The sequence below is a fragment of the Eulemur rufifrons genome, chromosome 9 (genome assembly GCF_041146395.1).
Source record: "Eulemur rufifrons isolate Redbay chromosome 9, OSU_ERuf_1, whole genome shotgun sequence".
In the NCBI taxonomy this organism is placed as follows: domain Eukaryota; kingdom Metazoa; phylum Chordata; class Mammalia; order Primates; family Lemuridae; genus Eulemur; species Eulemur rufifrons.
Genome location: NC_090991.1, coordinates 40,520,403 through 40,542,047, shown reverse-complemented (window position 1 = coordinate 40,542,047; position 21,645 = coordinate 40,520,403). Strand labels below are relative to the sequence as shown.

General features: G+C 61.6%; 1 protein-coding gene across 1 annotated transcript; it reads right to left on the bottom strand.

The window, feature by feature from the left end:
* Positions 1–1,834: 1,834 nt before the first annotated feature.
* Positions 1,835–19,136, bottom strand: ADAM11 (ADAM metallopeptidase domain 11). Its single transcript, XM_069481535.1, has 26 exons — positions 19,070–19,136; positions 18,428–18,603; positions 10,030–10,106; positions 9,773–9,839; positions 8,610–8,695; positions 8,450–8,525; positions 7,975–8,041; positions 7,841–7,908; positions 7,398–7,472; positions 7,246–7,317; positions 6,908–7,074; positions 6,323–6,407; positions 6,115–6,205; positions 5,927–5,978; positions 5,334–5,433; positions 5,180–5,251; positions 4,975–5,067; positions 4,488–4,568; positions 3,914–3,964; positions 3,740–3,803; positions 3,418–3,517; positions 3,114–3,233; positions 2,858–3,026; positions 2,652–2,766; positions 2,476–2,566; positions 1,835–1,883 (listed from the first exon to the last, which is right to left on the bottom strand). The coding sequence occupies exons 1-26, from the start codon at positions 19,134–19,136 to the stop codon at positions 1,835–1,837; spliced, it is 2,331 nt and encodes a 776-aa protein (XP_069337636.1).
* Positions 19,137–21,645: the final 2,509 nt, after the last annotated feature.

Here is a 21,645-nt window from a genome sequence, read left to right as displayed (position 1 = left end):
CATCCATAAGGTAGCTGGTCCCCCACCTGGCTCCTGCCAGCTAGCTTGTAGGGTCAAGGAGCCAGAGCTCCTCCATCCCAAGCACAGGTCATGAGGGAAGGCCCTGGGCACCACTTTCCATGGGAGGACTGAGGGATTCTGCCAGCCCAGCCTCTCAGGCTCGGCTAGAGCAGGGACCAGAGGACGACATAATGTGGGAAACATCTGTAAACTTACTACTTGGCCCTGGAATGGGGGTAGGGAGTGGAATGGGTTTGATGGGGCCTTGAGGATTTTTCTAGAAGCCTAGGAGACCTGCCCTTTCCTACCTCCTCTTGCACATCCCAGGCAGAGCCCCTAACCCTCCAGGCACTGGGCCACCTCCGGCCTTCTCTACCTGGGAGAGTCCTCCCTGGAAAGATGGCCCAGCCTGGGACCTCTAGGCCACACCAGGGGGCACCTAAACCCTGAGTCAGCCCCAGAATCACCCTTCTTGAAAGGGGGAAGGTGCCATTGTATTTCAGGGACTATATTTTTCTAGACCCCCCCCCCCCCCGCCCCAAATACATGCATCCTGGCAGGGACAGCAGGACAGTCATTTTGGAATTGAAGACAATCTGGGACGTGGTTGCTGTGCCCATAACCTAGGCCTTGGGCACGGCACAGGCAGCTTTGGTTTTGAATCAGCACTCGCATCTCCTCTGGGCTCAGTGGGGCTGGGTGGAAGGAGCAAGTGGGGATGCCCAGCCCCTGCCTGTGCTTAGTGACAGGACTCCAGGTGTGGTCATCCCGGGGCGGGGGGCAGGGCACCCAGGGGATGGCCACATCTCAGCATCTCTGGGCCCTCCTGCAAATGTCACAACATCCCCACAACTGTCCTGGCCCCAGCACCCCCAAGGTTACATTCATCAGTTAAGATTCAGTTAAAAAAATGTGGATGTCAGCCCCTTCCCCCTAGGTCCCAGAGAGCAAGGACCCTGGTCCAGCTGCCTGGTTTTGAGGAGGGGCCATCCCAGGCCGTGTCCGCTGGTGGCTGCCTGGGGGCGTTCCTCCAGGCCCCCCAGCTTGAGTGTGGCAATCTGTGATGATGGAAGCTACATTCACACAGGGAGAGTAGGTGTGCAAGGCCAGAGCCGCATGAGGTGGGTGAGGGACCAGGGAGGGAGTGCCCTCCAGGCTTGGTCCACCCCGGTGGTGTGAAGGGCAGGGCCACAGCCCCCACCCAAACCCCTGTGGAGCAGGAGTTGAAGGGTTTGGACCTGGAAGACATTTGCTTGGCGCCTCCCTCCGTGGCTGGACGGGGGCAGCCTCGTGGGTCAGGGCCGAGACGGTGGGTGCCAGGCTCGGAGGGAGGGCGTGGCACTTAGGCCCCTCCGGATCTGGAAGGGAGAGGGGGCATCAGAGGAGGACACACGAGGCAGGGCCAGAGGGAGAGCCCTCCAGCGGGGCCCCGGGGGGGTCAGTGCTGGGCCCTGGAGGCAGCAAGTCACAGGCTGGCCAAGGAGGGGATCTGGCGGAAGGTCAGACAGTGGCGACATGGAAGACAAAACAGATGGGACGCAGAGGGAGGCTCCCTCCCCAGGGGACGGGGACTTCAGGGGCACAGCTCCAGGGGCCACATGGCCAGGGTGCCAGGCCATAGGAAAGGCAGCAGTGGACGGACTGTGGCCTGAGAGGAGGGGCGGGTGCGGGCTGAGGGCTGAGGACTTCCTTCCCAGAGCGAGGTTCTCCCACCCCTGGCGTGACAGGAGGCAGCAGGGCTGGGGGATCAGCCCCCAGCTCCCCATCAACAGATCGCGGGGTGACGAATGAGATGGAAGAGACAAAGACAGCGGGAGGGATGACGTGGCTGGCGTCACACTGCCCCCTGCTGGGTCGGGTCATACCTTCCTCGGCGGATGTTTCTTCAGGAGCCACAGTGAGGACAGGCGGGGAGAGAGGAAAACGAGTGTCTGACTTTCCCCTTTCTCTCGGGGGGAACTTCCAGCTCCCATGAGAGCCCCCCTGCCCCACAGTGGGGCAAGGGTCCCAGGGCCTGGACAGTAACCACAGGGCCAGGGAGAGATACTGAGGACATCTACCAACAATGGGTCTGGGGTTAGAGTCCTGGCTCTGCCACTAACTCACTGCATGATCCTGGGCCTCAGGTTCCTCCTTTGCACATTGAGGGGGTCAGACCAGCTCAAGGACCCCAAATTTAGAGGCTCACGGGGCATCATAGGCTGGGTGAGGACTGGGGATGGAGGACACACACCTGCCTCGGGCAGCCCCTGCCCAGCTCCACTCCAGAGACCTGCTGGGATCCAACCTTCTCATTTTTCAAGAGAAGCTGGAAATCAGGATTGTTAATGTAAAATCTCCTGTGGTCTGGCTTGGCCTGTGATATGTGAGCTCCGGCTTAGCTAAACTCTCAGGGAGGTCCCTCAATTCTAACAGTCAGGGGTTCTGATCCCCTGGAGGACCCCGGGGGTGGAGGCATGTGTGTGTGTTTCTTACTTAAATCCCCAGCCCGTGCCTCCCAGGACGATGGCTGCAACGAGGACAGCCCCAGCGATGGAGCCAATGATGATGTTGGTGCCGCTGGGACCTGGGGAGGAGGGCAGGGCTCAGTTGGCAAGGACAGGCGTGGAGAGTAGGAAGGACAGACCCACCCTGGCCAGCTCTGGCCTCACCCTTATATCTTTCCGTCTCCCCCGTGGGTGGAGATGTGGGCAGGGGGTTGTGGATGCTGCAGTCTTTGCCCGTCCAGTCTGGCTGGCAGATGCACTTCCCTTCGTTGCTGCAGACCTAGAGGTGGGGGGGGGTTCCCATAGCAGTGAGTAGGGGCCTGTCCCCTCTTGTAAACCTCTCCTTCTGCCTCCAGCCTCCAGGCACTCACCCCGTGGTGGGAGCAGATCCGGCGCTCCCCGCTTCCGGGGCAGGTGCTGAAGTTGAAGGCAGAGGCTGGCAGGCAGCGATGGTCCAGGCACAGCATGTTGGGCCCGCAGGCTGTACCATCCTCCACATAGCTCAGGTCAGAACCGTCGGCCAGCTGCACGTGGCCCCCCCTGGGGAAACGGGACAGCCTCAGCCCCAGCCCCTAACCCCCGTCACAGCAGCAAGCTCCTTCCCCCAGCCATGATTCCAGCCAACACCTGCAGTCCAGCTCCTTGCCCTGGTGGTAGAAGGTGACACTGCTGATGTCTCCCCCCAGGTCCCCCAGCCGAGGAGCTCCAGAGATGTTGACGCAGAGGAGAAAGCCACAGAGCACGTCCCTGTTGGCACACATGGAGACAGTGAGCCCCAAGTCTGACCTGAGATCCAACTACTGAACTCTAATCTGCCCTCACCCTGCCACCCGATTTGTCACATTCTCTCCCACTGGCACTCACAGACTCCTCCTAGGAGAACCTGCTGCCCCAGAGCTGGGGAGGCCCCATAGAAGCTTTGGCTACTCACTGCTTATTGCACTGGACCCAGCCTGATCCCTTGCGCCCACAGTTCCCACGCTCTGTCCCCTCCACGTTCAGCTTCTCATAACAGAAGCGATCAGCAGCCGCTGTGGGGAGATGGTGCCAGCTGTCAGCCCCCGCACCCAGAACCCACCCTAGGACCTCAGGCCTGCACCTCCAACACTCTGGCCTGACCCCAGTCTGGCTGGGTCCCTGGGATCCTGGGGAGCCACACGTTTGGTGGGGGGCCTACTCAGCTGGAACCTGCCCACCACCCAGCCTCTCGATTCTGGGTCCTCCAGAGTCCCCTCTGCCATCCCTAGACTCACCATGGCCCCAAAGGGCCTGGCACTGCCGGTCCCGGGTTTTGCAGCGACCTCCATAGCAGCGGCCCTGAGAGACCAACAAACAGGAGACAAGAAACAGGGACACTGAGTGGTCAGAGTGGAGACAAGATAAGGGACTGCACTTAGCCCAGAGGGGGGCCCCCCGAGCCATCATACCTGCTCATGGTCACAGTAGTAACCGTCCAGCTTGTGCAGGTTAGGGGGACACTGTGGAGAGAGGGACATGGCTGAGCAGAGCAGCCCCAGGCCTGGGAGCTGAGGCCTGCCCCAGGGAGGAACACAAGGGTGTCAAATGCCCCTATGTGGGGCCCTTGTTACGGGGTTCTTCCACAAGGACAAGGGGTTTGTCTGAGAGCACACAGATTCGCAAGCCCCAAAGCTGTGCCAGCCTCCCTCGGTTTCCCGCACCTGCCTCGTAGGGCTGGGAGAACTAAATGGCTGGCACATAATTAGGACTTAATAGATGTTAACTAATATTATCTGCTCTGATCTCTGGCATAAACCAGGCACCGCGCCAGGTGCTGGGAATACAAGCCAGACTAAAGATTGGTTTAATGATTGAAGGAACAAAGCCAGGGGGCATGAAGAACCCCTTTCTCAGATAAGGAAACTGAGTCTGGTCAGCGGGAGCGACGCCCGCTACGGAGTGGAGGGGCGTGGAGAGTAGTCGCGTTGCAGAGCCGAACTGATACGGGTAGGGATTGGCTCGCCCGGGGCCGGCCGGGCGGACCTGACTCGAGTCCCCTGTGCAGGTCTCCGCGATGTCGCACTCGTTCACGGCCTCTCGGCAGGACACACCCCGCGGCTCGTACTAGGGAAAGGATGCGTTCCCTAGTTTAGGTAGGATAGATGCTTCGACCCCGCCCTCCCCGGGGCCCCGCCCTCCCCCGGGACCCCGCCCTTCCCCGGGATCCGTCCCTAGGCCCCCACCATCCCTGGGCCGCTCCCCGCCCCAGGCTGGCTCACGTTTCTGCCCCTCCAGTCATTTCTCCGCACGGTCCCCGCCCGCTCCTCCAGCCCCGCCCTCAACATCCCCACGTGTGCCTCAGCCCCGCCCCTTACTCCCCATTGGCTCTTTCTTCCCGTCAGGCACCGCCCCAGATTGCCTCGCCCAGGGCTCATCCTCCCTAACTCCCGCCCCTTATCTGACGGCGTCCAATCGGCGCTCCTTGGTCCTGGCCCCGCCTCCTCCCCGTTCCCGGGCGGGTCCTCCTCACCTTGCAGCGGCGACAGCAGAGCCCGTCGCTGCACATGGCGTCGTGAGTCAGGGTGCATTTCTTGCAGCAGTTGCCACCCGCGCGGCTGCACTCCTGAGGGATGCAGGAGAAGGGAGAGAGGCGGGCGCGCCCTCATCCTCCCCGCTCCTCCCCGGTCCCCATCCCGCGTGCCTGGTCCCACCTGGCGCCCGCGCTAGCAGCTCACCTGCACCGAGCCGCAGTCGCACTCCTCCCCCGCCTCCACGAAGCCGTTCCCGCACTCAGGGGGGTCCAGGAGCTGGACCGGGAGGGCGTGTCGGGAGTCTGGCCCGGACCCGGCCCAAGCCCCGCTCCCGCGTTCCCCGCCCTGGGGCTGGTACCTTGAGGGGCTTGTTGAAGAGGCAGCTCCCGCCGCCCTCCTGCAGAAACTGGTTGTACTCGTCGATGCTGCAGCGCGAGAACTTGCGGGGCAAGTAGAACCTAGACAGGGGTGAGGGGACAGTGCCGCTGAGTCCTCCCCTCCAGCCCACCCTCTCGCCCCTTCTCAAGATTGGGGAGGGGGCGCACCGGGTACTCGGTCACCCCCGCGAGGAGGCTGAGGGTCTCTGCCCCGGGACTACACGAGAATCCTCCCGCCTGCCCATCGAGGAATGGGCGGAGGAGGGCGCTCGCGTCTCCTCCTCGAACTTCGGGGCTCCGGCCGTGCTGGAGCAGGCTGGCGGGAAGGTGCCTCCGAACGAGGCTCGGGCGGCGCCCAGTGGCGACAGTGCGCACTACAGTCTGGCCAGTTTGGTGTCCCTGCAGGGGAATCTGGGTCTCCCTGAGTAGTGTAGGCAGAAAATTGGGATTCTTTGAATCCTGAGTGGTCTGTGAGCTGGGCCTCTTGAGGCCGTGGGTCCAGACTGCCATTAGTGCTTGCTCTAGGACTCCCCTCGCCCAAGACCCTTCCCCCAGTTTGTCCCCAAGAACTCACCCAGTGTCCTCCATGATGCAACCCAGCCAGATGTCTGGACACTTGCAGTCCCCTGAGGGGTGAGCCAGGTGGATATGAGGGAGGGCCAAGGACCACTGCTCCCCACTTCCACCCTGTTCATCCTAGAGACACTGGGTGTGGGGCTGGGCTGGTTGTGGGGCCCCAAGTGGGTCCCTGAAGGTCAATACCTGCCGAGCTCCGGTGTTTGTTCCACATCATGCCCAGGTTCTGCCCCAGCGTCTGGGCCAGGGTCACTGCCATGGCGCCCATGTTGCCATACTGGAGGTGGGAGGAAGATGGAGCACAAGGATGTCCACATCCTTCCAACAGGCACTTTGTGCCTTCCCAGGCCCTCTCCTGCAGCAGCCACCCCAGCCACCTCCCCTCGCTGCTCACCTCATTCACACCCCCGCCCCGGGATAGCGAGCAGATGCCCCCCACGTAGGCTGCTCCACTGCTGGTGCTCTGGAAAGTCCTGCCCCTGGAAGGGAGAGGGTTTTCAGGATAACCTCCTGCCCTCCCCTGACACTAGAGTCCTTCCTTGGGGAGGTAACACTCGCCCTTCACATCAGCCTGGGTGACCTCGTTAAGCCCCTCCCCTCTTTGGGTTCGTTTGCCCATAAGCCAAAGGAGAGGTTCCCGTAAGATGAGCTCTAGTCGCAGGCCCCTTTATTCCACTTTTTCCCCCTACCAGGGCACTGGGTCCCTGAGGAAAGGGCGTTGGGACAGTTTGAAAGGGGAAAGGGGACTAAGAGGAGGTGAGGGGCAGAAGAGGACCACCAGCGCCAATGTAAAGGGCATCAGCCCAAGATGCGGGGGACGTGCCCTGCCTGCTGCATGGGGCTGGAAGCAGCTGGCAGGTGCAAGGTGAGCCCAGTCCCCAGACTCTGAGAAGAGCACCTGGCACAGGGCAGGGCCAAGTCACCCTAGGCACTGCAGCAACCAGCGAAGGCTGGCAGGTGCATGGAGTGGGGGACTTACGAGAAGAGGTGGGTGGCATCGCTGGGCTCAGGCAGACCCTCCCGCCGGTAGACCATGAGCCGAGCCAGGGTCTCCAAGAGGTCGTCCTGCACCTGGATCTTGTCCCCATCTGCCCACGTTTCCATGGCAACCAGCACGATGCGGGTGTTGAGCTGCTCCTTATACATCTGGGCCCAGAGCGGAGAGATGAGGGGACTGGACGGTGGGAGTGGGTGTAGGGTGACAGGGCTGGAGGAGGGCCTTGGTCTGTCCCTCCAGGAAGTAGGGGCCAGTGTCCCCCAGATGTGTGTGGCGGGGTGGGGGAATGAGGAAGAGGGAAGGGAGAGAGGGCGCCTCACCACATCAGCCAGGTTCACCACGGACTTGGCAAAGTTGCTGGTGAGGACCACCGACTGTCGCATCTGCTCGAACTGGGAGCGAGAAGAGTGGGAGGAGGATGACAACCCTTCTGGGCCCCTCCTCCCAGTGTCCCCCCAGCCGGGGAACTCACCAGCTGGTGGTCATTGATCACAATCAGCTCCACGTACTTGGTCTCGCTGTGCACTGTAGGGTGGCCCCGGCGGACCTAGGGGTGAGTGGGCACTTGGAATCAGTCCCCTCCATGCCTGACCTCATGACTAAGCTAGCGACAGACTCCGTGAGAGGGTGGGGGGGTCGCAGCTCCAGCCAGAGGCAGTGCCAGCCCCCTACTGGCAGAGGGTCCCCTCGCTCCCCAGCTTTGGGAGCCAGCTTTGGATGAGGGCAGGCAGCCTGGGTTTGCCCCCCATGGGGACCTGTGTCAGTGTTAGGGAAGGGTGGGGGGCTCTTCCTAGAGATGGCCCCCAGACACCACAGTCTTAGCCCTCCTTTGCACCAGCCACAGATGGGGGTGTCGTTCTGCTCTGGACACGACCCGAGGTCTGTGCAGCCCGAGGTCTGTGCGGGCCCCCGTACCTGCCTTTTCCTTCTCAGCCTTGGCCGGTCTGGAGGAGCAGACTGGGCAGGGGCAGCAGAGAGGCAGCCTGTGGGGAGGGGCTAGGTGAGGAGGGCACAGCCGGACCCCCCCCAGCCCCCTTTCCCTCCCTTACCTGGTTCCCTGCATCCGAGGGGGGCTGGGAGGAGAGGGGTCCGGTAAATGAGGTGGGGAAGGGGTCCCTGCAATGAGGGGGAATTAGTTCTTTGGGGGCCAATGAGGTCTCCTCTGGGCCCAGTTGAGGGGGACAGCTCCAGCCCTTCCTCCCACCCCACCCTGGGGTGACCCAGAACTGGCCGGAGCTCCCATGTCGGATCTGATCTCCCAGATGCTCAGATTCCGGGGTCAAGACCTGGGGGTGCCCTGAGAGATAGGGGCAAAGGACATTGGAGCCCAATGGGAGGTCACTTGGGGGACAGAGGGGACATTGGAGCTGGGGGCACAGGGGAGGGAACCAGAGCCGGGGTCACTGAGGAGGGCAATGAGGCTGAGGTTACTGAGGGAGGAGGAGGAGGAGGTGGCAGCAACAACTGTTGGGACAAGCATGGCAGGGCCATCGGAAGGGTAGCAAGGGGCTGTGCAGGGCTCACCTGGGGGGCTCCCCAAGGCCCAGCCATCTCTTGGGGCTCCACGATATAAGTCAAGTTCCCATCAGAGAAGACCCCACTGTGGAGAGAGAGGCACAGCTCCCTACTGTCCCCAGGCCTGGGAGGGGGCTCGTTCCTGCTGCCCAGCCCTCCCCATACTCACTGCAGCCCCTGGCAGGTGGAGAGGGCGGCAAAGGAGTGCGGGTTCCCCCGCAGCTTGCCCTGGTAGTAGCAGTGGTCTCCAGCCCCCTGCAGAAGAGAGCAGTGACCAGTGAGCAGGACATGCCCCCACGTGGCATGAGACAGGAAGATGGTGTTGGGCCTCAAAGCTTTGCAGGAGCCACCGAGCTGCCCTGTGGGCAGGTGGCTGCAGTCCCTGGGTACACCTGGGGCTCTGGAGCCTGGTTCTACACTGGTGGTGCTCCTAATTTGCTGTGTCACCCTGGGCAAGTTGCTAGCCCTCTCTGGGCCTCCCTCACCTCACCTATAAAATGAGGACATTGGACTATAGCAGTGGTTCTTAGCCACTTGCTGGGGCTGGTGAAAGGATCATAGGCTCCTTGGAGAATAACGGTTAACATTTATTTAATACCTACTATGTGCCAGGCACTGCTCTGAGCATTTACCACATACTATCTCATCTAATTGGATGACTGCTATGGACTCACTCCCCCCCCCGCACCCCCCCCACGCGCGTGCGCAGTCTCCACACTGCTTCCTGGACACGCCTGCACACATGGTCTGTGGCTGAGTCTGAGCAGCTTGTGTCCTCCTGGCTGGGCTCACGGGTCAGAGGGGACCAGCAGCGCCCTCCTCCCCCAACTCTGCTTCCTGCAGAATTACTTGTGCTCCAGTTACTGAACAGGCTGGGGGGGGGGGGCGGCTATTTATAGACACTCATTCATCTTTGTTCAAGCTCCAGCCTCCAGGGCTGGGACCCTGGTGTCCCAGGCAGCCAGGAATTCCCGGGGTCTTAGTCTGAGCAAGAGGGTGCATTTCCTCAACTGCACCCTCCCAGAAGAGTCTTTGGGGGGGGGTTCTGACATAGCGGGCATGGAACAATGAGGGTCCTTGTATGCCCCACGCAAGGCAGGGTGGCTGGCTGGGAATGAAACCTCTGGGGCCCTAAGACCCCTTGCCATTCAACCTGCCACTGCTGATCCTCGTAGCCTCCCGGGTGGGGAGAGATGGGAGGTCCCGAGGGGCCAGGCCCATGCTGAGTAGACCCCTGGTCCCATCTCCACCATCAATCACCTGCTCCTACATCACTGACCAAAGAAACAGAACCTCCACCCACCTCCCCTGGCCCCTTCCAAAGGCACTCACAGTGCTGTGCTGGGTTGGCCCTTCCCGGCTGAAGTGACGCTCCACGTATTGCGAGGAGAGCAGGTGACTGAGATGGAGCGGGCAGGAGGAAGGAGGGGGTCACCAGAAGGCTAGGTCAGGTTGGGTCCCGCCCAAGCTCAGGATCCAGGTGCCCCTGCCCCAGCCCCCCTCCCCAGCCCGCTCCCCCCTAGCCAAGTCCAGGCCATGCTCTGCCACCCCACCTGCTGCCCTCTTCCCAGGCTCGAGGCCACACTCACTGGTTCAGCTCCAGGTCCAGGGTGAAGTTTGCGTTGAAGGCTGGGATGACGAAGCTCACCTGGGCCAGATGGACAGGCTGTCGTGGGGGAAGGCAGAGGGGAGTCAATCTGGGGATGCCTGAAGGTAGGAGTCGGGGGAACTCCAGGACAGAGAGTGGCCCCAGGGAGGGGATGACCCAGCCCCTGCAGCTCAGGAGACCACTGAGTTGGGGGCGAGATTCTTTGCACAAGCCCCTCTTTCTCCAGACCCTGCTTCTTCACTGGGCAGCAGGAGCAGGAGGCTCATCCCCTGGCCCGGCCCCACCCCCCCCGCCCTCTGGAGCAGGGGGCGTGGAGAGGGCAGCTCAGCCTGCCCCTGCCACATCATGGCCAGCCACCCTCAGGCGGGATAAAGGGAGGCCCAGAAGTGTCATGGGAAGGGGACAAGGGTCCGTAGAGGGGGCAAACAGGAGATGGGAAGCAGGCCCCTCGCTTCCTGGCCCCCTACCCTAGGCCCAGCCTCAACTGACATGGGAGGCCTCAGGCCGTGCAGACGGGGCTGGGCCTCCGGGAGCTGGGACAACGGGTAGCTGCCATCGGTCAGGAGCAAAGGGCTTGGCTCCTCTACCCCCAAATCCATCGCCCTCTGCCTTGCCCAAAGCAGCTCATCTTTAATATTTCAATCCCATGGTTAATTTTTAAACACGGAAGTTTTCCTGATAAATTTTTCAGAGGGGCCTGTGCAGCGGGGCTGGGAGGCTCCAGGTCGCCATGGCAACATACCAGGCCTGAGCAGGATGGCTGCCCTTCCAGCCTGGCGCTCTTGCGGGGGACAAGACTTAAGAGCTGAGGGTACCTGAGTCACAACAGCCCTAGGGCCACACCTGGAGGCTCCCTCGTCCCATCCCGGCCTCAGGCCTTACAAAAGATCTGGAAGCTTGGGAAGGGCTGAAACGATGCAGGGCTGGTGCCTTCTTGCCCCCGCCCTCGTTCCTATGAGAAGACTGACCTCTAGACACCCCGCTGAGGGTCACCCCACTCTGCCCTGCAGACAGGAGACTTTTGTTCACTGTCTTGCTTTTGCGGGGGTGGGGCAAGTTGCAGGAAGGAAGGGAGCCCCAGTGTCGATGTCATGGAATCCCACAGCCTGCTGCTGGGGGGCTCCGCATCCACCCCCTAGTCCTTACTAATCTGGGCTAAACACCGTGCCAGTGTTATCATATTGGATCTTCACAACAAGCCTACGGGAGACCTGCTACTGTTATTCCCGCCTGACCGATGGGGAAACCAAGGCACAGGGAAGGCTAACTAACTCGCCCAAGGTCACACAGCTAAAAAGTGGTGGAGCTGGGATTCAAACTAGGGAATCTGCTTCCAGGGCCTTCTCACCCCGGGGTGAGGCAAGATGGAAGTGGGCCCAGCGTCCATGCAAGGCCCCGGGAACCGGGCAAGGTGGGGCAAAGGGCCAGCGCCCAGGCGGGCAGACCTCTGAGCCCCAAGGACACTGACTCACCCCATCCCTGGACCAAGGCTCCCGGCTCCATCCTGAGCCCCTACAGCATCGATCAGACTCGAAATAGAAAGCCAAGGGCAAGGCGTCACTGCTTCCTTCTCCCCACCCCCTGGCCTAGACCATCTCTGCTCTCTTCCCCCACGCTGGGCCAGGACAGCTCTATCCACCTCCAGCCCCCACACCTGGACCGTCTCTGCCCTCCCCTCCCCTCAGGACCCCTCCTGCCTGTTCCGTCCACCCCCACCGACAAGCCCCTGTCCCAGCCCCCGCACTGGCTGCCTGGACCCCTGGCCCTGGTTCAGCCCTCTCCCTGTGCAGCCTCAGGGGTGACCCAGCAACCTCTCTGAGCCCTAGATTTTCCCACTGAAAACCATAAGATGAGCCCAGATGCGAGGCTGGGAGGTTGGCTGTGTGGTGAGGACTTGTCCCGGGCCTGGAAGATTCTGGGGGCCTGCCCTGGCCCCAACAGGACCTCTGCACTCGGGAAGTTGGCGAGCCACCCATCAGGGCTCCTCCCCCACTCTGGGGAAAGCCCAGACTGGTGGGGGCGCAGTGTCACATGCCCCAGGATGCTCTTCACAGCCCACTGAGCCCTCACTAGCCCCCTCCCAGCAGGACCTGGGGCTCAGGCCAGTCGAGGCCCTGGGGTGGTACAAGAGTGGAGGCAGGCCTGGGGGGTGCTGCAGAGCCCCCAGAGGGTTGAGGGGGAAAGAGAGAGAAGCCACACACCTAGGCAGGTTGGCCTGGGCTGGCCTAATGGGGAAACACAGCCCTGCCCCTTCTGAGGGAGGAGAGCTCAGGCAAAGCCATCTCAGTGCCAGGACCTCTGAATCCCAGGCGCCTGGGGAGGCGCCTGCTGGCACAGAGTCCCCAGCGCCCCCCAGCCAAGCTTTAGGCCAATGTTCTGTCAAAGCCCAGCCGCTCTCCTTGCCCGGCCCTGCCCTGACCTCATCCCATTATTCTTCTGTCCCTCTGTCCCGCCAGTCCTCCAGCTGACCCTGTGCCCTGCACTGGCCTCTCGCTTCCCTGGCCCCAGGGCTCTCACGTGCTCCAGCTCATTCGATCTCAGCCTGCCCAGGCTGACTGGTCCTCATTTTACAAATGCCAGGCCAAAGCTCAGGGAGAGACACCTGGAGGAGACTGGCCCAGGGTCACGGCTGGATGCTGGGGAGGTGTGGCCAGAGTCTCACCTTCAGGCTGGAGTTCGAGTTGCCATGGAAGCTGTGGGCCCCACTCCCCGCCCCTGCAGGGGGACCATCCCCTCCACTGGAGGCTCCCCTGAGGCTGGCTCGCCTGCTCTCTCAGGCACCTGGTTCAGAAAGACCATGCCTCATCCTCTCGGAACCCCAGGTCAGGCCCGACCAGACACAGTGCAGACAGGAGGAAGCAAAGATTCTGCCGAAGTCCCAGAATCACAAATACAGATGCCCAGGCTCTGCCCCGGACCTGCAGAACTATGGTCTTGGGAAGGGGGAGACTAAGATCTTTAGGATTCCCAAATGGCCCAGAAAATTCGAGCATGCAGAGCACTGCGCCCCACAGCCTCTGGGCATTGCCCCTCAAATACTGACCCTGAACCTCTGCACCTGGACCGCCATCTCCTCCCTGGAGCCTGGTCTGTGAACCTGGACTTGCCGACCCGCATAGGCCTTTGGCCCCTCTCCACCTCTGCCTTGAGCACACAGGTCTTGACATATATGTCTTTTACCACTGATTCAACTTTTCACATGGGCGACCTTTAGTGTCTTGGGCTCAACACTCATGCTGAATGGAAAGACATCACAAGGACTGAGTGAGCTGCTTCACTCACTTAGCCTCAGTTTCCCCATCAGTAAAATGGGGTTGTTGTAAGGATTAAATAAAAGCCCCCTGACATTTTTTTTTTTTTTGAGACAGGGTCTTGCTCTGTCTCCCCGGCTAGAGTGCAGTGACATCATCATAACTCACTGCAACCTCCAACTCCTGGGCTGGAGCGATCCTCCTGCCTCAGCTTCCCAGGTAGCTGGGACTACAGGCATGTGCCACCACATCTGGCTAATCTTTCTATTTTTTGTAGAGACGAGGTCTCGCTCTTGCTCAGGCTGGTCTCCAATTCCTGACCTCAAGCGATCCTCCTGCCTGGGCCTCCCAGAGTGCTAGGATTACAGGCGTGAACCACTGCGCCCGGCCTAAAAGCCTTTTTCAGTGTGTTATTATCATGAGGATCAGTAATGATAATGATAAATGAAGAAGTAAGTGTACATGTTCTGGCAAAACAGGGCTTAGAGGAATTGGAAAAAGATCCCCTCGGATCACCCTCTGTGAGCGACATTCCAGAACAGTGGCTTTATGCTCCAGATCTGGGTGGATTGGGGTGATTTATCTGTGAGGTGTCTCACCTGAGGACATCTTTCTGAAATCCCCTCCCACCCGCGGTGCACGGAGACACCACCACCACCACCATGTCATGGGCAGCGGCAGAGGGGGGAGGCACCAGAGAGGCAGAGGCCCCTCCTGGGAGCATGGCCTGGCCAGGAGAAACCCCCACACCTGCTGACTCCCCCCCATACCCCCGGCACTGTGCGCGCCCCTGCTCCATTTATCAACAGGGCAGCGGGATTCCCAGACAATGAGAAGAGTTGGACCAATTTCTGATGATGGGATTTGACCTAAATTTTGAGGACAGAGTCACCTCCTTTCAGGGTCATCAGTCCCTCTGGGGACAGACTCTGGACAGCTGGGTTCCTCTAGGCAGCCAGGAGGGTGCTCGGGTGAGGCCAACCCCTCAGGCCAGTCTGGCTGAGGACTGAGACGCCAGGTCTGCCCAGGTCGCTCTTTCCCCGAACCCCACCCTGAGCCTGGCAGGTAACCCCCCAGTGCCCTGGCTCCTGCTTCTGGCACACAGCCCCCACGCAGCACCTGGTGCTCGGGGTCGTTGGGGATGTTGGACATTGGCCTTGGCCAGATCCCAGGCTGGACGCCTGGCATACGTCCGACCCTCGCATCCCCGCAGCAGCCTGGGCAGTGGAGACTACTATTGTCCCTACTTTATGAATGAGGAAGGTGGGGTTCAGGAGGCTGCAGTGGTTGGCTCAGGTCACGAAGTCAGAAGCAGTGGAGCAGAACCTGCACCAAGGCTGTCCCACCCCAAAGCCACAGTGCACAGCTTTTCAGACTGAAGTTCAGCCTGCGTGAACTCCCTCTCACGGCAGGGCGCAGTGCTCCCGCCCCATGTCCCCGGGGAACAGGCGGGGCCCAGCACAAATCCTAGCCCTGGCTTCCAGCCACCAGCCCCCTCTGAGAAGCCCCTCCTGCCTCCAATCCCAGGACAGAGCTGCAACTTTGGCCACACAGACCACAGAGTGGCCTTGGCTCTAGTGGGGTACAGGGCCCCCGGCATGGCCCCCAGTACCCCTGTGGCTCCCTGCCCATGACTGCCATCTTGAAAGGGCTGGGGGCTGAGCCTTACTCACTTGGGCCCCACCCTCCTGCAGCAAAAAACAAGACTGCAGCTGGGGGCCTCCGGGTGGTGTTTTAGTCCTGGTCTACGCAGCTCTCACAAGAGCTGGGCCCAGTGACGGGCTCCCTTCCCCTAGCTGGCTCGGATGAGTGTCTGTCTCTAGGGGCCTGGGACCCTCTCACCCCCAACCCTGCTCACTTCCCCCCATCCTGCCCTCTCCTTGGTTCCCAAGGAGTCTGGGTCTCCCCAGGGGCCGGCACAGCCCACAAAGCAGCTTGGTGTGACTTAGGAAAAGGTGTCTTCTCAGAACACGTGCTGCCGTGTGAGCTGTGGCTTCCGTTCAGCTCACTCACCCCTCGCCCCGGTGCCCTAGTGCAGTGAACAACCAGCGCAGCTGTCCACTGTGGCCCTGTCTGTCCTCCTGCCTCACCCCTTGGCTGCAGGCTCCCTGTGACCACAGGTCTCTGCACTTCCAGAAGCTCCCATACTTCTCCGGGCCTCAACCCCGACCTGCTTCCAGACTGGTCAGATGTGCGGTGCTGCGAGAAGTGGCAGAGAGAGCGCGAAGGGTTCCCTGTGTTCCTCTTTACTGCTCCCCTGGGCAAGAGGTGAGCAGTGCACTGGTCAAGGGTCCTGCTCTGGGTACCAATCTGGCTTCTGCTACGGGAGTGCTGTGCCACCCGGAGCAGTTACTTCACCTCTCTGTGCCTGTTTCCCCACCTGTGAAATGGTAATAACAGCCCCAGCTCCTGGAGTTGAGATGAAGATTAAATAAATGAACACATGTAAAGGCAGAAGTGCGCCTGCCTCAGGCAGGGCCCAGTAAATTGTACTTTCTCTTCTAATTCCTCCCTGGCCACCTTTGGTCTCCCCTGTCCCAGCCCCCCACCGAGCCAGGGTCCTCAGCAGACCCAGCCCTTTCCCATCTGCCACCTCCCCATGGCAGGTGGGGCAGAAATAGGTTATCGCCATCCTGACTTTAAGGATCAGAAAGGTGGAGTGATCGGCCCAAAGCCACAGCAGGTCAGCGCCGGAGGCCCCACCACCCCGGCCCTGCCAGCAGCAGGTGCTCCTGGACTCGCCACACGACCAGATGCTGACTCAACTCCTGCTTGGCCTGAAGTTCCAAACCTGCAATAACTTTAGGACAAAACCCAAGCAGCGCCCAGCTGGGGCACTTCTGCTGGGATATGGGTTCGAGGCTGCACTGGCTCCACCATCAGCTCCGAGGTTCTGTGGCCAGAAGTGCTTGAACCCAGGGAAGAAATGCCAAGTGGGAGGTTGAGGGTTTGCCATGTCTCCGTCCAGTCAGGGGAAAATAGTCTGGACATGTCCTTTTGTGTCCTTTAGCCTGAGTTGAGGGAGTGCCCCCTGGACCCACATCGAGAGAGTCCTGGGGGCAGAACAGTACAGTGCGAAGGGCTCTGGTCTTGGAGCTGCTTAAGATTTGCTTGATTTCAGGAAAGTTACTTAACCTCTCTGAGCCTTAGTTTGCTCATCTGCAAAATGGGGCAGACAGAAGTTACGGGCCTTAGAGACGTGTGAGAATTAAGTGATGTAATGTGCACACAGAGCTTAGCACAGTGCCTGGCCCAGAGAACTCCGCAGCTGTGACAGCCCTCTACTTTACCACCAGGGCAGATCTTCCACCTCTGGGGAAACTGAGGCACAACTAAGGCAGGGCTCTGAGCAAGTCCCCTGGGGAGGCTGCCGTGAGGTCCTTGGGAAGTCTCAGACTGCTGCTAGAAGTGACCAATGCCCCACAGATCCAAAGAACTCTCCACTCCCCCCGAGACCCTCAGACACCTCCTTAGGTGTATTTGGATTCAGTCACTCACATCCACACCACACATGCACACGCACCACCCGCTCACCCAGCAGAACACCCAAAGAGTCCCCTGATCCATCCAGTTCAGCTGCACCCATCCGGACCTCCCCCAGAGCCTATGCAGCTCTCTCTTCAGAAAGGGCTGGGCTGAAGGCACAACCTGCCCTGCTGGAGTACCCCACTTTTCATCCCTCCCGGCCCCCATGCTTCCCCTCATCTCTGACTCCTGACCCCAAGGTGGCATCTCTCCATCCCCCAATCTGCACGTCCCCTAAAGCACATGCCAGAGGCCCAGCAGACAGGTGGGTCATCAACTCCGCCTCAGTGCAGACATGGGGCGCACAGCTCACAGGTGGGGAGTGACACCAGGGAAGAAAGCCAGACTGAGCAGCCGGGGCACCCCATCCCTGGCCCTGGGACCATCCCCACTGCCCACCCTGCCCCTCCCAGGGAGCCTGGGCAGGCACTGAAGCCCGCCTACCCCCGTCCCCACCCCCACGGCCCGCCAGCCCAGGACCATCAGCCCCCTCCCCTCCTGCCCCCTCCCGCTTGCTGGGCGCTGCCCTGAGCAATGGTCCATCTATTATGCATGCTGCCTTCCTGCTCCATTCCATTTCACGAGTATTCCCCACCCCTGCACCACCCCACATCCCCCTCCACCACCCCCCTTAAGGGCTTTTAACCAAGTGCATTAGGCAGGGCCAGATGCCAGTCTGACAGATGTCCATAATGGCAGCCTCCGGTTCCCTCCTTCCTCCCTCTGCCCAGCCCAATCCACCTCCCACCACTCCCAGCTGCCAAAACTTCCCAGACCTGGATTGTACCCCCCTCCGAGCCTCTCCTCTACACCTCCTATTCCTGCCAGGCCTTGGCCATGCAGCCCTCTGCCGCCCTGCCGGCCCGGCTAACTTTCGGCTGCAAGCTCCTGGACAGCCCGGGCGTGTTGAGCGACTATTCCGTCTGGGTGATTATTATTCACATGATATTAATTAATTATTAATTGCAATTAATCTCCTTCATTCCTAACCTTCCTCTGGGAGGCAGGAGGGGTCTGGCAGCTGAAAGGGACAGTGGGCAGGTAGAGCTGGCATTTGTGGGTGAGCTTGGGACCTTACACTATTTTCCAAAGCCCCACCTTCAGCCAGGACAAGAAGGAGAACAAGCCTGTCTGTGTACTGGGGGAAACTGAGGCAGGAGCAAGCACTAAGCTGTTCCAAGAAAGCCCGCTGAGGGTGGCTACAGTGAGAACTTGGGAGCCCTGATCCTAGACTGGGGTCTTAGCTGATTCTCCCTGCCCCCCACTGCCCTGCCCAAGCCCCATTTTGAGCAGAACCACTAGCTTTGGCAGGAGGGGAGAGGGGAAGGTTGACCCAAAGCTGCATTGAGACCTGGGTATTCTGGGGTCCCTGAATGCTGAGGACAGGGGATCCCACAATGATGGGAGAGGGCCCTGGAGCTGGGGCAGGCCTGGTGCTCCCCCCTAGCGGGCTCAGCACCCACCTGATAGCCCATTGTACAGACGGGGAAGCTGCTTCACCACCAGTGCCAGCTGCTGAGGGGGTGCCCAAACCCTGCCTACCCTGGGGGTCTCCCCTGAGCCTGCTTCAGCCCCCTGGGCTCACCACCCGACCCCACTCACCGGGCCCCCTGGTGGCTCCTGGCGGACCCTGGTGTCCAGCTGCTGCTTTCGGACCTCTCCCCCGGAGCTCTCCCTCACCAGACGGCTGGGTTCTGTGACCTCGGGGGCTTCTGGACCCTCCACCTGGGGTGAGCCTCCCCATCGCAGAGCTCCAGCAGGACCCCCGGCCCCAAGACCTGGGGAGACAAGGCCATAGTTGCAGGCAAATGCCCACCATGAGGCAGGGGACTTGGGAAACGGGTGGGTACACCACGTCCCCCACTCTGGTGGCCCCGGAGCCCTGGGGTGATCCGGGTGGGAAGATCTGGCTGCCCTGCAGGGGGAAGCGCCCCACGGGGAGGGGGCCAGGAGCTTCACTCCTGCCCAACCGTCACGACTGCCCCCCCACACCCAACCCGCAGAGACCTGCAGAGTCGGCCGGCAGGCGGCAGGGGGATGGACGCGGTGGGGCCGGCCAGAAGGGGACAGGTGGGTGGACGCACCTTCCCTCCTCTCCCGCTCCCCCACCCTCCCGCGCTCTGGACCGGCTGTCACCCGGAGCACTGCAGGAAAATGTAGCTGCAGCGGAAACCGCCGCAAAACCCGGGAGGGGGCAGGGAGGGGGCGCCGGGGCAGGGGCCAGGCCGAGCGGGGGTCACTCACCGGGCGGGGGGAGCAGCGGCAGCAGCAGCGGCAGAGCCGCGAACGCCCAGCGCCGCAGCAGCCTCATGGCTCGCTCATATCCTCCCGGTCCGGGGGCTGCGGCTGCGAGCGGCGCGGCGGAGGGCGGGAGCGGGGACGGGGGCGGGGAGGCGCCGGCTGCGGAGCCCGGGCGGGGGCGCCAGGCCGGCGGGGGTCGCGGAGCGGTGGGGGCGGCGGGCAGGGCGCCGGGGCTCAGCGCGCTCCGGCCGCGGCCATCCCGGCGGGGCGGCGGGGCCGGGTTAAGAGCGGCTCGGCGAGCACGTGAGCCGAGGGCCCGCCCCCCGCCCTCCCCCCGCGCCCCCAGCTCTCCCCGAGCCGGTCCGGCCGGGGCCGCAGCGACGGGGGGGACAAAAGAGGTGCCTCCCGGGGCCCCCCTGCCCCGCACCTCCTCGGCCCCCTCGGCAGGTGCAGGGTGGGGGCGCACCAAGTCTCCATCTCGCGGCCCCTCCTTGGCCACCCCTTGCTTGAGGATCTCTGAGGACCCGTAGATTTCTTGGGGGGCAGGGTGCAGAGGGACCCCGGGCTCTGACCCGCTGACTGCCCGTCTGCGGACCTGAGGCGGGGGCGTGGCTGCCGGGCGCTGTACCCAGGAGGGGCCTGCCCCGGCCCCAGCCCGAGCGTGGGTGACCCAAGGCTGCGCGAGCTGGGAAGGCAGGGCCAGTGGCTCTTTTGCCCAACGTTCCGCTCCTCGCCTTGGGGATTTCTTGCCCATTCGCAGAGGATCTTGTCACTGCGGGGTTCCCCCACACCCCTTCCCATCCTGCAGGGGTCCCGGCCTCCAGGAAGGCTTCAGGGCCACCAGGAAGGGTTGGCCTCTCCCTCTGGGCTCCTGAGTCCCTCACACAAGGCACCCCAATCCTTCCGCCAAGTTAAATACTAACCCAGGTCATTTACATGCTGTTAGCATGCCACATTTCTGCCCCCTCTTTGCCAGTCCAAGTCTTTGAGAGCAGAGGACACCTCTGGAGCCCCCCAGCCTCCCCTCTCTGGTCAGACTGGGGTGCCCTGTCTGTGAAATATTTCACCTCCCAACCTACCTCCCCAGCTGTGCCCTCAACCCAGCTCCTGGGCTCTTGGGCAAGATGGGTCCCAATGCCAGGGGCTGGGATCTCGGACTTCTGCTAGGGGTGCCAAGAGCCAGATACGTGAGAAGATGGGGTGGGGCATGGTAGGATGCAGGTGAGGCCCCATCATGACCTTTGTACCCACACTGGGGGACCACAGGTCACTGAAGAACAAGACTGGAGGCAGGGAACCCCTTCCTGGGTCCTCTGCATCCCCAGGGACACAGGGCCTCTGCTGGGGATGAGGGAGCTGCCTCCAGCTTGTGACAGCACCCCCCCAGCTCTATTTTAGGCCCAGGAGAGGTGAGAAGGCGATTTCCCAGGAGGCGCTGACATCAATGCTGGGAATGAGGTGACTCCCCCCACCCTCCCCAACCACCTGCCACTCCAGACCCAGATGCTCAGCACGGCTGAGCCAATTCTTCCCTCACTCTGAAGACATCTTGAAAAGCTCCTCCGCGATGTAGGGCGAGGAGGCTCCTGGGAATGAGGGCCTACTATGCGGTGTTCCCTGGAAACTCACCACTACCCCGGAGGGAGAGATTGTGCTCCCCACTTTATAGATGAGGAAACTGAGGCTCTGAGAGGCTATGTGAGCTTCCCAAAGTCCACACAGCTGGTCAGTGAGAGGCATGTCCCACACTCCAGGGCCCTACTCCCCTCTGGCCACTTGTAGCCCACTTCTGCCCCCTATCTGGGACCAGAGGGGACTAGTACATCTGGTCCCTCACCCCCCCCCACACACACCTCGTTTGGCACTCCAGACTCCAGGGTGACTCCATCCTGCCCTCCCCCACACCATGTTCCAGGTCCCTGTAAGCCCTGACCAGGTGTGCCTTCCAAAAGCCTGGGTGGGGTTTGTCATTGCACAGTGGAGGGCCCTGAGGCCGCAGTTTGGACCCCTCCACAAGTCCAAGACCACAGAGCGAGCCCAGTGTTCTCTAGGCCTCTTTAGCTGAGGCACATTCCAACCACATCTGTGGCCCTGGTACCTTGGACTGCCTGTTGGGGAGACCTGATTGGCCCTCAGAGTGACTCTTCCCTGGTGGCACTCTTTGCCAGTTCCAGTGGGGGCTCAATCGTATGGCTCCTCAGCCCCCACAGACACCCATCTTCCCCGGCTCCGAGCAGACTTGGCCAGACACCTGGCCTCTGCCTTGACCACGCCCGTTCCCCGGCCCCTGGGGCCCCACCTCCTCCCATCTTGTGCTGCCTCAGCTCTGCTTTAAGCTGCCTCCCCAAACAAGAAGTTTGCTTCAATTTCCCTCACCCGCCTTCCCTCCTGAGGTCAGGGGCTGTCTCTGTCCTCCAAGTGGTGGCCCCTCAGCAGAATAGGGACTGTCTCCCCCATCAGACCTGTCCCATGAAAGCAAGGGCTGTTCTCTCCTCAGATCGGGGCAGGCCTGCATCTCCCCCTCAAACAGAGGGTTCTCCAGGGGGGTTCCCACCCCAACTCCACAGCTACACTACAGT